Here is a 17,249-nt window from a genome sequence, read left to right as displayed (position 1 = left end):
ATTCCGGCTTTCCTCCACCACCAAAACCTGGGATGTCCTTAAATGACCATAGCTGTTAATAAGACATAAAACACAAACAAACCAAACCAAACCAAAGTATTGCAATGTAACGTGATACACTCCAGGCACAGGTACTAGCCTCGTCTGTCAATACACCTATAATATAAACCAATTTTTCGCTTCCATTCGTCGATTAGATTAATGGATAACAATTAATGAATTTCTATGGTAATACAATTTCTTGTATTGGCAAAGCACGAAATATAAAATCTTCTATTGCAAGACCTGAAAATTGGCTATACATGTATCACTATACAGGTACTAAGATTCACCTGCTATGTGATAGACGATTGATTTCAATTTCAAATCAATTTTATTGTATTTTAAACACAATTGGATTAGGCACAGGCATTGCCTATTAAAGCCTTTTCCAGGTTGACGATTGATCTACCTTCAATAAAAATGTTTCTACAAGCTGATTGATTTAACCAGAAATACATTGTCCAAAATTTGTATTTATTCCTTTTTTTTTTTAAAAAGCATTGGAACATTGGGCATTCGAATTAAAAAAAAAATGGATTCTTTGAAAATATTTTAATTTCATGACATAATTTTTATGGTGACAATCAAGGTCATAAAGACAGCGAAAACTTGCCTACTTATGTCACTAACTCGAAAAACACACAAAGCAAACACAACACAGTTACCTCCCTTTCTTGAAGAGCCAAGAGTTGGATAGAATTACAATACACAAGTGATACACATGACCTCCATAGCTTAACCCTTTTTCACCCCTAAAGTTTCATTTGAACTTTACCAAATCAAAGACTGGGCAAGTCTAGTTTTAACATGTAGAGGTGAATAAGTTAACTGATCAATCTGATTCTTTTGTAATTGTCAACAGTTAATGCTACATTAACTCTTTCACCCCTGAAGAAAACTCTTCCAATTCAAAGGTTGGAATAGTTCATTATTCAATTTCAGGGGTGAATGAGTTAAGGATTCCTGTCCCACTGCAGGCAAAAGACTAGAGGATTACTACTGTACTTTTTCATACATACAGTAGCCTCCCCTTAATTTTGTTTTTGATGTATTAGTGAAGTGAGACTGGGCAAGGATCCTGATTGAAGTGACAGTTTAATGATCTAGGGTCCTGGGTTCGAGTCCAGGGTCTAGCCCTATTGTAATTTTTCACTCAGAACACTATTGCTGGTTTCTACAGTGAAACCTGTCTAAGCTGACACCCTGTGAGAGGAGAGAACATACAGGCTAGACTAGACAGGATGTCAAACTACACAGTTTTTTTTACTAACAGGCCAAATTAGACAGTTTTTTTACTAACAGGATTTTTTTTTTCTTTTTTACATTTTCTTGAATAAATAAATGTCTTGTTGACTGGTTTAAAGAAAAACAACATTTGTAACTGAAGTTGACCCTTCTGACGATGTTGTAAGATCTGAATGATAACAGACTGATTTACTAAACAGAAAGACTAAAACTAATTTATCAATCGCAAATAAAACAAATTCATTACAAACAGAATGAAATAGAAGATACAGACGGATCAGATTATATCTTAATTTAAGGTTTTTGTTTTCTCTAGGTCATGTTGATCACAAGTGTGGGGTTAGAAGCTTGTGAAACTAGACAATATCCCAAGAAGGAGTGGCCTAATATGTAAATAAGGCTGTTGCCGTGACTACACAGGTTTTGTCTGTGTTACCTGTAGTAGGACCTAGGGGAAGGTGACCGGAGAGGGGACGGAGACCTGAAATCAATGTCATATATATCATATCCCTGTGGTTATATATATATTGCGATAAAACACAGCATTCTCTCTGCAGTTCAATTTTTTGCTTCCCGCCCCCCTCTTTTTCCATTTCATTAATATCCTTACTGGTTTGCAAGGAACTTAACCCTTTCACCCCTATGTAACTTTAGTAGACTCTACCATGCATTGATATGGATGAGTCCATTATGGTCTACAGTGGTGAAAGGGTTAACTAGAACAGTTCAACACAGAACAGTGATTTTTAGATTCTGAATCAAACTGAATTTCATGTTAATATTATTTGATGTATTTATAACACCGCAATTAGTCTTGTAAACATCAACAATCATTAATTAGGCTTACAGAGCCTTTAACTTATCATCACTATGAAACAGTAAAATAATAAATACACAAAACAGCAAAAATTGATTTTTACACTGCTTGAGAATAATTCTGAATACATATTACTAGACAACACATTTCTGTAACAAAAACACACTTTTTATCAAGCACTTAGAAATAATAAAGTCTGACATCATCCTATAGGAAAGGTCATGACCTTTCTTTCACCCATGACCTTTCAATGTAAATTGATACATTATCACACCAGGATTAAAGAAATACCTGAAATAGAAACAAAATCCATAACCTTAATTTCCTTTATATGGAAAGCAATGACGAATTTTAAGAAAAACATATTAACCAAAGCTAAGAATGTTTTTGTTGGGACTGGGCAAATGCCCAAACCAGTTTGAATATGACATAAGATACTTCAGCTTCTGTACATGTTAAATAAATAAGAACCTTGTAACCAGTAAAATGTAGCTCCATTAATAAATAAATTGATTAATTCATTGATGTGGTATTCCAATTAAACTATTAATCCATTAATATGCTGTTAAACCATTAATCATTCATTAACCAGTTAAACATTCATTAACACAATAATCCCTTAACCCATTAATCACCAGTTAATCCAATTAATTTGCCATTAATAATTTGTTAAATCATTAATTTGTGCAGCTGCTTATATAGAGGGTTATGTTGAAAATTTAAATCACCATGTTTCACAGCAATCAGGACAAACTTATTTTAAAAGATATGACAGATGTCGGAGAAATATATAGAGTTGTCAGGCAATATCTAAAGATGTCATAAAGACATTGGTGATATTTATGGATGTCAGAGTGATATAAATAGATGTTGGAGTAATATAAAGATACAAGGATGATACACTGTATTTATATACAGATGCCAGGTTATATACATATATAGATATACATCAGGTGATATATGTAAATGTTCCCTTATTGAATTATAAATTTAGTGTCAAAATCAGTATTGACCACAATTTTTTTGGACATCGATGAATCACTTAACTTGAATGTTGTTCTTGGTGGATGAAACTTGATTTAAATAGATCAAGAAGTTATAAATGGTCACTCACAAATGCAAAATCTTAAATGACTGAAAAACAAAACATTGCGCATACACGTCCAAAGAAAAAGGAACGAAAAATACAACTTATCTAAGTCATTCAAATCTTTGATGAGTAAATGCTCCGAGTCATTCAAATCTTTGACGAGTAAGTGCTCGGAGTCATTCAAATCTTTGACGAGTAAGTGCTCAGAGTCATTCAAATCTTTGATGAGTATTAGTGCTTTGGGTCATTCAAATCTTTGATGAGTAAGTGCTCCAAGTCTATCAAATTTTTTGAATAGTAAGTGCAATTTACACTAAATTTACAGAAAAACTTGATTGTGTTTTAACCCTAGTCAACAGATGTGCAGGATTCATTGTAGATTTTCGTTTCTAGTCTCTAGGCTACTGGTGTGGTGAAACACAGTAAATTTATCGGACCTCTCTTAAGTTTCAAATGTATCATTTACAGACATTGTATTTTCTTCATTACTAATAAAAAAAAAATGGACACACTGATTTCTGGATGTGTTAAAATTTCTGTATGACCAATCACTTACATACTGTGAAAGAGTTAATTTTCACGTGTGGAAATGTTTGCGGTGTGACCCTCTAAACAGAACGCTTTGTGAAAATTTTCACGTCGGTCATAGTTTTGAAATTTATATATTCTATCTATACTCTATAGATAGAGGTTCCCCGTACGAGTGATGGTTGGTTATCATGTTTATCTAACTCGAGTAAGTTAATCTTTAAACTGTATAAAAACACAAGGTTTACCGAGTGTCTTTTACAATTTGAAAATTAACTGATGAGAGTTAGAGAAATGTAATGACTAATCATTATGATTTTGGGGACCTGTTTCTCCCATAATGTTTGTATTTTTCTGGAAAAACACATTTTGCCCTTGGAAAACACATCATGTGTATTTTCGATGGGGGAAACAATTGCCATGGAGCATGACGTCACAATGGAAAATGATGTCGAAAAGCATTTTTACGTGACGTCATAAATCAAAGATTGACCAATGACATCACGTCCCGGGTGTTACCCACTGGTAACAAGAAATGTTTATCAACTCCTAGCAGGTTTATTCAATGAGTCATGAGTGAGGAAACCTATAGTGGTTGTGGGAGAAAATCTTTAAATTTGATTTGTGCGTGGGTATTTTTGCATTGATTCTCTCAACTTGAAAAATGCAGACATTTCAGAAAGCAAAAACTTTCACCCAACAAACTGATCTTGAAAACTACCAGAGACAATTGCAATCTTTATAAAAAGTCATCGCACCGCTCCGCTCTACAAATGTGAGGAATTATCCGAAGAAGCTGCTAAACTGCATTGCAACAAGATCGAGGCAGTCATATGGTGAAACTTTTGTTTTTAAAGATTAACCAACAACAATTTGTGAAACTACAAAAAAAAAATAAAAAAATAAAGAGCGTAAACACAATATTACACAAGTAATAGGGAAACCTGTGTAAATCAAACATGATACAAATTTACTATTTCCAGTCGGAATAAATAGGCTTTTATTGAATAATAAGGGAAAATAAAGCCAGAACTAAATATTCGTGGACATATTCTGGTACAATTAAAGTCTGGCTAACAGCAATTGTTTTTAGATAGGTGTTGGATCAGACTTTCAAGTTTAAACAAGGTTTCCAAATTAGAAAGTGATTGGATTATACAGGTTTTTACTGTGAAACATATTATACTGATGCAATGTAGAAATATGTGAGCTAACATTTACCAATGCTGTAATAAAATTAACAAGCACAACATTTTATTATGTATGTACAGGCATTAATAGAACATTACTGTAAGTAGATATTAAGGATCCCTGTCCCACTGCACTTTATTTTTTTTTGTATATAGAGTAACCTCCCCTTAACTTCCGTTTGGATATTATAACTGAAGCTGAGTTAGGCCAGGTAACTACCATTGACCAGGTAGCTCAATCGTTGGTGCCGTTGTATAACAATCTGAAGTTCGGGGTTCGAATCCCGGTCCAGCCCCAATAATGTTTTTATTTTTACACTCAAAACATTCATATTGTCGATTATATTTTGGCTATTTCAACTTTACTTTTTCTCATGAAAGTCCCATAAGGTATGGTTTTCTTTCCAGAAATAGTTTATCAAAGCTATAGTCATGCGGGAAAAATCTGTTTCCAATACTTTGTTACAATTTCTGGCAGTGGTACGGGGGTCCTTAAGTGGACGTAAGTAATGTTAGTAGTCATGCACAGAGGACAAAATTAAAAAAAAACATGGTGCTATATATATATGTGTATTGTTACTGACTACCGGGAAATTTTAGTCGCAGTTTAACTTTTTCGCTCTCCCAAATGAAGACAAAGGACTAGGACCGTTAAGGGTCATTTCCGGCCCCATCAGGGATTTAGAATTAGTTGTTATATTCGTAATCTGGAATAAATGATGTACATTAAAAAAAAAGGAAATTTCAAATTTATCTGACAACTGGTATAGGAGATATGGCATAACAAAGAGAGGTATAAACCCGCATTATCGTAGTAAAATGCTTGTTAACTGTCTGTTGTCATAGTAAAATGCTTGTTAACTGTCTGTTGTGCGCTATTTACACAGATAATTCGACCATTTTGAAGCAAATTGATTAAAACCTCTGAACAAATTGATTAAAACCTCTTCAATGTTCGAAAGCCTCGGCATGCATCAAAGAAATTAATATTTGACATGCTTAAACATTGTCTTCCAGTGTTCATTCGTACATCTGCACCAAGAAAGATGGCCGCAATTAACCAATATGATGTTTATAACAGGAATTGATAAACAAATTCAAGTTGAAATGTTCAATTTTTCATGAGGTCAAAAATTACCCGTATTGCCCCAAGTTCTTTGTCATGACAGCGAATATTAGTTGGCAACATACAACATATGGTATAATAACTTGTGAAGGGTGAAATTAACACTAGACCAACGTGGATTTTGTTACCAAAGGCGAAGATTTGACTGAGCGAAAGTTTCCCAGTATACAGTAATTCGAAAAATCTTAACTCTTGTGATATTCCATGTAATTATTTTGCATGTAAAAAAGTCCACAATTTCTAAAATGTATACAAGGATTTTTAGCTGATTTAAAATATTTATTCCAAATAAATTGATATATGGAATATATTTTATTACAAATTTGTCATAGATAATCTTTATGCAATAGTTGTCGTAGTAATGCTCAAAGCAGACCTATACATGCAAGCCTATCCCCTAACATACCAGTCTTACAGCTAATATACCAGTCTTACAGCTAACATACCAGTCTTACAGCTAATATACCAGTCTTTTTGTGTAAACACTATTACGGCTAATATATCAGTCTTTTAGTGTAAACATTATTACAGCTAATACACCAGTCTTTTTATGTAAACACTATTACGGCTAATATACCAGTCTTTTAGTGTAAATATTATTACAGCTAATATACCAATTTTTTATGTAAAAACTATTACAGCTAATATACCATTTTTTATGTAAACATTATTACAGCTAATACACCATTTTTTATGTAAACATTATTACAGCTAATATACTAATTTTTTTTTTATGTAAACACTATTACAGCTAATTTACCATTTTTTTATGTAAACATTATTACAGCTTATATACCATTTTTTTTTATGTAAAAACTATTACAGCTAATTTACCATTTTTTTATGTAAACACTATTACAGCTAATTTACCATTTTTTTATGTAAACATTATTACAGCTAATATACCAGTCTTTTTATGTAAAAACTATTACAGCTAATTTACCATTTTTTTTATGTAAAAACTATTACAGCTAATTTACCATTTTTTTATGTAAACACTATTACAGCTAATTTACCATTTTTTTATGTAAACATTATTACAGCTAATATACCAGTCTTTTTATGTAAACACTATTACAGCTAATATACCAGTTTTTAATGTAAACACTATTACGACTGATCTCCTAATTTACTAGTTTTTACGTATACACTATATTATTTTTCCGTTAAATTAAACTACTTGCTAATACACCTGTCTTTTTTAAGTACAAATAGTTTTAACTTGTGATGGAAAATATAGGTTCAGTGTGTCAGGTATGGAAATTAACCTTCAAAGTCGAAGTCACAATTCAAAATGACATTGTTGGGGACAAATTATGTTTTTGATACAGACAATGAGGTCAGTGGTTGTTAGGTATTACACAAATTAGAACACTGACATGGCATATATTTCATGACCCTCAGACACCAGGTGTGTAATTATCAACTGAAGAGATTTATGAATGCAGAATTAATTGCATAGTCCATTTGTCAAAGGAAGCTTTGCAATTAGCATAAATGGGGAAACATGAACATTTGATTAGTTATCTAATCTTCACTTTCTAGAAAACCATTCCAGATAAAATAATCCTATCTATACACATATCAAACTTACTGCTGATACCAATATCTGACAATGTAAAACCTTTCCCAACTGTAAAGTTCTAACCTTGTTTAATCAGAAATAGCGTAATATTTGGGTTACAGAATAGAAAATTGTTGCAGGAGTTACCTCCTTTGCTTAAATTTGATAAAAAAAAAAATAATGAAACAAATAAATTGACACAATAGTTCTCTCCCTTTTGATAAGAAAATATCTAATTACAAGCACTAATTCTAAAAAAAAAAAAAAAACATCAAAAAAAATTCATATTTGCTTTTAAAAATTAAATGTTTTAGATAAAATAAACTGAACTGAATTCGAATAAAAATGTTGAAATATGTATTTAATTCATGTTTCTCAAATTTACTCCGAAATTTTATTCAAGTTTCACTAAAACACTAAAAAGAGTTTTGTTTAAGTTGATTTTGACACATTTCCTCTTTGTTGCCCCTCCTTAGTGCTCAGCTTCACCCTTTGAAAATTGCTGATTCCATTTCCCTTGTCCTTATTATTACTGCCGATTTTATTGCCAGAAAACTCCTGAGCTAAAAAAGCTGATAATATGTGGACATGGATGGGAGACAGTCAACATTGTGCTACAATAACAATGTAAATGCACTTTCCCGTTATTGGTCAGAACTTCGTGAGGAGTAGCAACACATTAACATGATTAACGCTGGATGCAGGAAGCGACATATAACAGACAAAAAAGGCAAGGAGAACAACATGAGCAGGCAGCCATCTGGTCGTTGCTTTTTTCGTGGGATAGATAATTAAGTCTACCATACTCACCGTTTTCGTAGGAACTCGCTACGCTGAAATTTGCCGTCAGAATCGGCACGCTTCCGAAAGCCATCAAGATTAGTCCTACAAACGATACGACCCAATACCTCTAAAGATTCTACTAGAGTGCTTCACAATCGGACAACTACGGGTGAACAAGTGCTTAGACGAGAAACGTGATCATTCAATACACCGCGCGGCAGCTGGCAAAGCGTCAGAAACACAAACTATACAAAGTAACCAAGACCGACGTACAAAAATAAATATAAACAAATTCAAAACTAATTTTTCCCATAATCGGCATGTATATGGAAAGGACCAGAAAATTCAAACATTACGAAATCCATATCAATCAATGAATGTTTCTAAAAAACAATCTATATTAACTGTGAAACAATCTATATTAACTCATTCACCCCTGAAATTTAATAATGAACTATTCCAAACTTTGAAATGCAGGAGTTCAAATGTGTCTTTAGGGATGAATGAGTTTAATTGTTGAATTCACTTTCAATTAGTTTTCTGGTTTGTGATGGAAGGAAGAGTTTATTGTAAATTTCGTTGATAAGGATTTGGTAATTAAAGCTTTGTTTGGAGTAGATTTAATTGACTGACTCATTAAGACTGAATACTTGTTTGTTGGTTTTGTGCTGAACATCCTCGCAACAGCCAGGGTCATATAAGGATGGGTGCCTTGGGAAACACAACAGCCGGGGTCACATAAGGATGGGTGCCTTGGGAGACACAACAGCCAGGGTCATATAAGGACGGGTGCCTTGGGAGACACAACAGCCAGGGTCATATAAGGATGGGTGCCTTGGGAGACACAACAGCCGGGGTCATATAAGGATGGGTGCCTTGGGAGACACAACAGCCAGGGTCATATTAGGATGGGTGCCTTGGAAGACACAACAGCCGGGGTCACATAAGGATGGGTGCCTTGGGAGACACAACAGCCAGGGTCATATAAGGACGGGTGCCTTGCGAGACCCAACAGTCAGGGTCATATAAGGATGGGTGCCTTGGGAGACACAACAGCCAGGGTTATGTAAGGATGGGTGTCTTGGGAGACACAACAGCCGGGGTCACATAAGGATGGGTGCCTTGGGAGACACAACAGCCAGGGTCATATAAGGACGGGTGCCTTGGGAGACACAACAGCCAGGGTCATATAAGGACGGGTGCCTTGGGAGACACAACAGCCAGGGTCATATAAGGACGGGTGCCTTGGGAGACACCACAGCCAGGGTCATATTAGGACGGGGTCCTTGGGGGACACAACAGTGAGGGTCATATAAGGATGGGTGCCTTGGGAGACACATCAGCCAGGGTCATATAAGGATGGGTGCCTTGGGAGACACAACAGCCAGGGTCATATAAGGATGGGTGCCTTGGGAGACACAACAGCCAGGGTCATATAAGGACGGGTGCCTTGGGAGACACAACAGCCAGGGTCATATAAGGACGGGTGCCTTGGGAGACACAACAGCCAGGGTCATATAAGGACGGGTGCCTTGGGAGACACAACAGCCAGGGTCATATAAGGACGGGTGCCTTGGGAGACACAACAGCCAGGGTCATATAAGGACGGGTGCCTTGGGAGACACAACAGCCAGGGTCATATAAGGACGGGTGCCTTGGGAGACACAACAGCCAGGGTCATATAAGGACGGGTGCCTTGGGAGACACAACAGCCAGGGTCATATAAGGACGGGTGCCTTGGGAGACACAACAGCCAGGGTCATATAAGGACGGGTGCCTTGGGAGACACAACAGCCAGGGTCATATAAGGACGGGTGCCTTGGGAGACACAACAGCCAGGGTCATATAAGGACGGGTGCCTTGGGAGACACAACAGCCAGGGTCATATAAGGACGGGTGCCTTGGGAGACACAACAGCCAGGGTCATATAAGGACGGGTGCCTTGGGAGACACCACAGCCAGGGTCATATTAGGACGGGGTTCTTGGGGGACACAACAGTGAGGGTCATATAAGGAGGGGTGCCTTGGGAGACACCACCAGAAAGAAAAAGTAGAAAGAAAGAAAGAAAGAAAGAAGAAAAAAAAGACAGGAAATATAAAAGATCCCAGGTGTTGCAATGGAAGGGTGGGGGTGGGGGTGGAAGCAGAACAACTTTTGTCTCTTCCACCATGTCATCTTCATAGATGACACAGAAGAAAACCCCCAAATTCTGCAGAGGGACCCACAATAGTCGCTGTCTATGATACACATGCAGTGGGATAAAGCACATGTATTCTTGATTACTTCAATATCCCCTAAAACAGAAGACAAGGAAGAAACGATTGGGTAGGGGTCCCCACATCAGTTGTCTGATATGATAAAGCAGTGGGATAAAGCAGGCCTATTAACTCATTCACCCCTGAAGACACACTTGAACTCCAATTCAAAGGTTGGAATAGTCAATTATGAAATTTCAGGGGTGAATGAGTTAATCTTCTTCCTCCAAACCTGCACAGGTTAAGGTTGAAAGATGCAGGACTGATACAGGTATAACTATTGCAACGGCAAGTAATTGTATTTGTGTATATATTTAATAATAATGATAATTTGAGGTTCTTATATACCGCTTTATCACAACCTAGTTTGTAGGTCGTCACAAAGCGGTTCACAAATTATTATATAGGGCCTTTGCAACTAACCAATATCTTTCTCAACTCCCTGGGGAGCATACAGCCAGTGCTGCCACTTTGGCGCTCACAGCTAGCTTTCATCAATTCTAGCACTGCCCAACCACATACTCATTTAAAGCTGAGTAGACTTGAACAAGAAGAGTAAAGTAACTTGTTCAATGATACCCAGGGTGCCGTGACTTGACTCGAACCCGCAACCCTTTGGCCACGAGCTCTGCGTCCTAGCTACCACTAGACTACCGTACATATCAACCACGTACTCATTTACAGGTGAGTAGACTGGAACAAGGTGAGTTAAGCATCTTGTTTAAAGTTACAACACCATGCCGTGCCATGACTCGATCCCGCAACCCTTTGGTCACGAGCCCGGCGTCCTACCACTGGACTACTGTGCCTCCAATAAATATAACGGTTCAAGAAGTAATACCAACGTTAAAAGCCCATATAACACGGGATCTTTATAAACATATTTTTGTAGGATATAATTTACTGAAAATTGGTATACAGGACAAGGCAGTAATGAGAGTGTAGACATTATAAGGATGATGGAGCAAAACGTTTCTTTAAGCGAGAAACATGAAAGCATGAAACACTTATATTACATTAGAACAAAATAGAAATATAACAGGATATAAATAATATTTATAAACAATAATCTCCTATCCTGTGTGTGTGTGTGTGTATGTGTGTTTGCAAACAAACACGAAGAGATTGAAGTGTGAAGAAAAACGCTATAATTTATAATTGTTTAAATTATGATTTGATAAAGATACTTTATAAAATCTCTGTTTAACTTCACCTAGATTTTCGATTTGTGCATTGCATTAAAAAATATCTATATATATGCATGACTACAATTGCAATGAATCCTCAGTAAAAATAACTTTCATATATACAAGTAATTGGAACTAAAAATATGTTATTGCATTTAAAACACATTTTTTTTGTTAGATCTGATATTTTACTTGTTGCCAGTATTTTCATAGCCGTTTATTTATTTACCTTGACATTTTTCATTCAAATTACCTTAATATTTCTATTTTTTATTTTTTTTATTATACTTCAAAAAATTTCATAACAACTGTTTTAACTGAAATCCAATTTAATTTCTAATGATTTTAACTGCTTTGAACCAACAATGCAAAAATATATATGTCTATCAAGACCAAATATCTATCTTATGCCCCTCTTAGGACGTAAAATGTATTTTATTAAACAAGCAGCATATTACCCACTGGCCTGCTTCCTACTTCCCCACACAATCTTTAGAAGATCATTGAGTTACCAACATCCATCATGTTCCCCACTAGTATGGGCCTAACTGTCCTTATTTGTTGACATGAATTCATTCCAGCTCAGGGTCTTCGCATAATTGCCAAGTCTCCTTATTTAGGAGGGAGACTCCTGATTTTGGACCCTAAAATTCCGCATCTTCGACCAGTGAATTGCTAAACTATTCCTATATTCTAAGATCTGATGATTTCTTCTGATGGAACAGCTCAAAAGACGCCAGCTAAAAGTGTTGATTTTCCACTAGGGTGCATGTACATAAACACATTTTATCATTGTTTTTCATTCATAGGGTTTTATACTGAAACGTGTTTGACGTTGCTGACATCAGTCATTTAAGCACTGTAAGTGTATATTGAGCATGCTATATATAGTAACACATTCACGTAAGAAACTGTATTGGTTCGAATTGTAAAACATATATATATATAACAAAAAAAAAAAAAAAATGAAACAAAAATTTGAACCAAAGAAACAGAGCTAAATGCTAAAATCTTACGAAATTCAGTGGAACAGAAAATATAGGTCACAGTGACCTACATGAAGTTTGATAAAGGTCTGATTGCTTCTTTAAGAAATGGAATTGTGCGCCTAGGGACAGACCTAAATTCTAACACTTATTTTGCAGGGGGTTGGGGGAGGGGTGGGATTTTTTTTCTAAAATTTTCGAAAATTTTGACAACTTGGTTTTACATGGTAAAGATAATTGGATTGATTGGAAGAAGGACAGTTGGAGTCCAATTCTATGTGTATATGTTGTGGTGAATACGGCTCGGAACAGTAATGCTAATTAACTCCAGTATTCAAATGTTTCAAGGTTTAATAATGATAAAGAAGTATCAATTCATCTGGTTAGTTTATTAATATGCAAATTAGTCTAAATATTCAACATTCTTTGAAAGACATTAAGTTTGATAAAGGTAAAAAGCTGGTTGTTATTTTACAAGCAAATTAGTAAGAATATATATTCCATTAAGCATTAATTCATTCAAATGCTGCCAATCAATTTATGAATGAATTTCTATGCAAATTAGTATGAAAATTCATGAGCCTCCACCATTTAGAGTGCGGTGGTTAGTAAGAAGGTAAGGGAGTTCTCTAGTCTACTTATTCACCAGAATACAATGATATATATACATGACGAAAAATGTCTACGGACTCCATGGTTGTCATGGAGACCAACCTACCTGTCTGGCGAGTCTAGAGTTAGGAGCCCCGAGTGGAGACTACGAGATCGGAGATATTTGGGCTCACAACTGCAAGCAAATTTACAACACATACACAACTTATCAACCACACAAAGGATTAAAAAGTAGCTTATGTTGCAGTCGAGGCAAAGACATTCAAGTAGCGCCGTTATAGTTACACACAGAGTCAGCAGGAGAGCACGCAGTTACACAGTTTCAGCAAAAGCCTAAACACACAGTAGAGGAGTCACTCAGGGGCTTACAAAGGGAGGTAAATCTGTAAGAATTACAACTGCAGCAAGACAGGGGACGGAGGAAAATTGAATAGTGCTGACAGACATATCCCTCCCTCCTGAAATCTGACGGAATTAAATATATATATAGATTTTGCAATAATTTATTGTATATAAAGGTTGATCTTGAAAGTATGGTACATAGAATTAACGCATTCACCCATGAAATTTCATAATGAACTATTCCGACCTTTAAATTGGAAGAGTTCAAATGTGTCTTCAGGGGTGAATGATTATACAACGAGCGAGGGTCAATTTCACTACAGCTAGTCGAAAGTTCTTATCTGGTGGAAAGTTTTTAGTTCACTTGTTCAATCAAAAATTTAGAATCGAAATTTCTGCTACAATTTGTTAAAGTTTCCCACAACTGATGATATCAAAGACGTCCACAAAAGGCTTTCACACTGTTCACTGATGCTGTTACCTTTTAAGTTCAAAGGTCACACAATGTGGACCGACAGTTTTCAGATCACCACTCCTTTTCGCAACACAGGAAAGTGTAAATGTAGTGGTATTTGACAGTTTTCAAATCACCCTATATATATGCCATGCAGAAAAGTGTGGTTTATAAAGTATCTATGACAATCAAGTTATCAGTGTTTTTTCTTCCGAATTTTCCTTACAACAGCCTGTTCCTAAGTGATTTAGGAAAATATAGCATTATTTTATTAATATCAGGAAGATGTTTTGGGTAAATAAAGCACTTTTTGCTACGAGAGAGAAGCAGCCTGTTTTTTCGGCTTTAAAACTTGGCAAAAAAATCCCTGGGTTAGAGACTATATTGACTAAAATCACCTACACTGAACAGGCAAAAACACTTGGAAAATCTGCAAACTTATTGAAAGCTTAAACAATTTTCAGTTGTCTGGGCGAAAAGGCCCTTGACTGGAGGCCTTGTTTCAGACATTGATATAACAATGCCTGACTGAAAAGAAAAAAGAAACTAGCATGCATCCATGCACCCACGATAACAGAAGCAAATTTTATTTCACACAGGCAAGTTAACCTTTTCATCCCTCATGTAACTTTAGTAGACTCTACCATGCATTGATATGGATGAGTCCATTATGGTCTACAGTGGTGAAAGGGTTATCCTGACTGGAATAAGAAAGAGATGACAGATCGATCAAGAAAAAATGTGTGGTGCCTCACAAGACAAAGTACACACTCACCGTGTTCAAAGTAAAAATAACGGCCATTACGCAATACTAAAGATAACCATCGATGAAAATGTTATGGAAAATTCAGTTTATTTTCGGTGACTGGTTTCAAAATTTTGTCCTTGTTGAATGGGATAGCAAAGTTATTAAAACAAATTTGAAAATGAACCTAACTGATTATTCAAGGATAAAGGCGAAGTTTGTTTCGAAAGTGTTGTTTTCTTCTTCTGAATGATTATTTAAGTATTAAAGAAACTATTCAAAGATTAAATAATATTTAGAACAATGTAATTTTTATGAAGATGGTCTACAAGACAACAATCTACAAAACAGAACACAATTAACAATTTTACATAGAATATCATCGACAGAGTTTCGTCAGCTGCCATTGCCCAAATATTGCCATTAGGAAGAAGAACACTACCAATATTTATACTTGGAAACAAAGCTTGAAAATAATACTGAACTGTTATAAAAAAAATCTTTTCTCAATAAGGTCATAAATAAAATATCCAAAAATGGTCATAATCACCTATCAATGCTCAAATATGGTCATAAACACCTACCAATACCCAAATATGGTCATAAACACCTATCAATACCCAAATATGGTACTTAACTCATATCAATGCCCAAATAAGTTCAGAAACTCTGAACAATGACCAAATATGGTCATAAATACCTATCAATACCTAAATATGGTTCTTAACGCCTATCAATGGCCAAATATGGTCATAAACACCTATCAATTCACAAATATGGTTCTTAACTCCTATGAATGACCAAATATGGTTCTTGACTCCTATGAATGACCAAATATGGTTCTTGACTCGATCCTTTCAATGACCAAATAAACACCTATCAGTTACCAATTATGTTAAAAACTCCTATCAATGACCATCGGCCAGATGTAGCTTCATTAACATCAACCAAATGCCTAAATATGGTCATAAAGACCTACCACTACCTTTGTTAAGACTCCATGCAAAATCATTGAGTTACCAAAAGTCAAAGAGAACCTGCTCACTGGTACGTGTCATCAGTGTTAAAACGTGTACAGTTCTGTTGTTATATTGATTACAGGTGGGTTACTACATGCTTAATTAGTGATCAGAATTAGTTAAACCAAACTGTTGATTTTTTATTAGTAATTTTAACAACCACAAAAATAATATTTCACTATTATGCAGCAATCACATATGTAATAATGCACTGGCTATTGATTTTTTTACTCCGATTTGATGTCACTTCCTAATGAGGTATTTGCTGAAGAATCATTACCTCTGTCTTTCATACACAATGCCAGGTGAAGTTGATTTTTTTTATTTAATTTTTGCGGTGTTTCCTTTCCATGCTTGACATTACATCACTAACGACATGTTAAGTAATTTAAGGGGAGGTAATACACAGGATATGCACTGCATGTCAGCACTTACCCCACGTAAAATGTTGATCTGATTTTGAAAAATTAACAGACAACTCTTGAAAAACCCCAATTCCCAATGTCTTTGCTAAATTATTGTCATTACTTAGCCATTTTTTCATCTGGAATTATACTCTTTATTTCTTTGCATTGTGACTTCCTGACATTGATTCGAACTTCAAGCAAATCATTTCTTCAAAGGTTGATTAATTTGAAAAAAAGAAAAAAAGATGTTTTAGGTTCAGCACTGGACAGGATTCTTAAAATTTCCATTGACATCTGACTACCTTATATATAATCCCCTGAATTGACATCAGATATTGCTATTTTCGCTGTAATGAAATAAACGTTTTTTGTCGGAGCAAACGTTACCCCAACATCAGCCCAATGTCAGCTAAATGCTTGTTTCTTACAGTGGTTTCACATTAAGCGAGCCAAGAGACCAAGCATCAAAATGACACTGATCCCATTGTGTTTATAGACCTACGAATGCAATTTTTTAAGTGATTATATGTGAACTCGTGGCAGAGATGTAAGTTTTAATATTTAAATACTACAGCCCAAGACCTTATTACTTGTATTTTTAGATTATTACTTGTAATTTTAGAAAGTTCTATGTAAAGGATAGAATATTGACATAATTCTGCTTACGAACAAACAGGCGGATACACGGACAAGTTGATTGGAGACGGATCGATGGACGGATGAAATAATTCATTTTTAAGCTTTCATTCTTGATTACATAATATACAAATATGCGGGACAACCTTACAAGCAAAGCTAAACAATAAACCGACTCTACAAACTCGACCTTTAACAAATTTAAGTCTTCTAGCAACCT

At 35.4% G+C, this 17,249-nt stretch overlaps 1 protein-coding gene across 1 annotated transcript in view; it reads right to left on the bottom strand.

Moving 5' to 3' along the window:
• LOC110447054 (mitogen-activated protein kinase kinase kinase 5-like) overlaps positions 1-17,249 on the bottom strand; it is a 78,580-nt gene that overhangs the window by 15,864 nt on the left and 45,467 nt on the right. Inside the window, exons 28-30 of the mRNA XM_021492469.1 lie at positions 13,533-13,601; positions 8,413-8,487; positions 1,724-1,768 (exon numbers count right to left, since the gene is read on the bottom strand). Of these exons, the coding sequence (XP_021348144.1) occupies positions 1,724-1,768; positions 8,413-8,487; positions 13,533-13,601 (189 nt within the window). The remainder of the gene's footprint in view (positions 1-1,723; positions 1,769-8,412; positions 8,488-13,532; positions 13,602-17,249) is intronic.

The sequence above is a fragment of the Mizuhopecten yessoensis genome, unplaced genomic scaffold (genome assembly GCF_002113885.1).
Source record: "Mizuhopecten yessoensis strain PY_sf001 unplaced genomic scaffold, ASM211388v2 scaffold3139, whole genome shotgun sequence".
Classification (NCBI taxonomy): Eukaryota; Metazoa; Mollusca; class Bivalvia; order Pectinida; family Pectinidae; genus Mizuhopecten; species Mizuhopecten yessoensis.
Note: the sequence above shows the minus strand (reverse complement) of the source record. Positions and strands in the feature narration are given on the sequence as shown.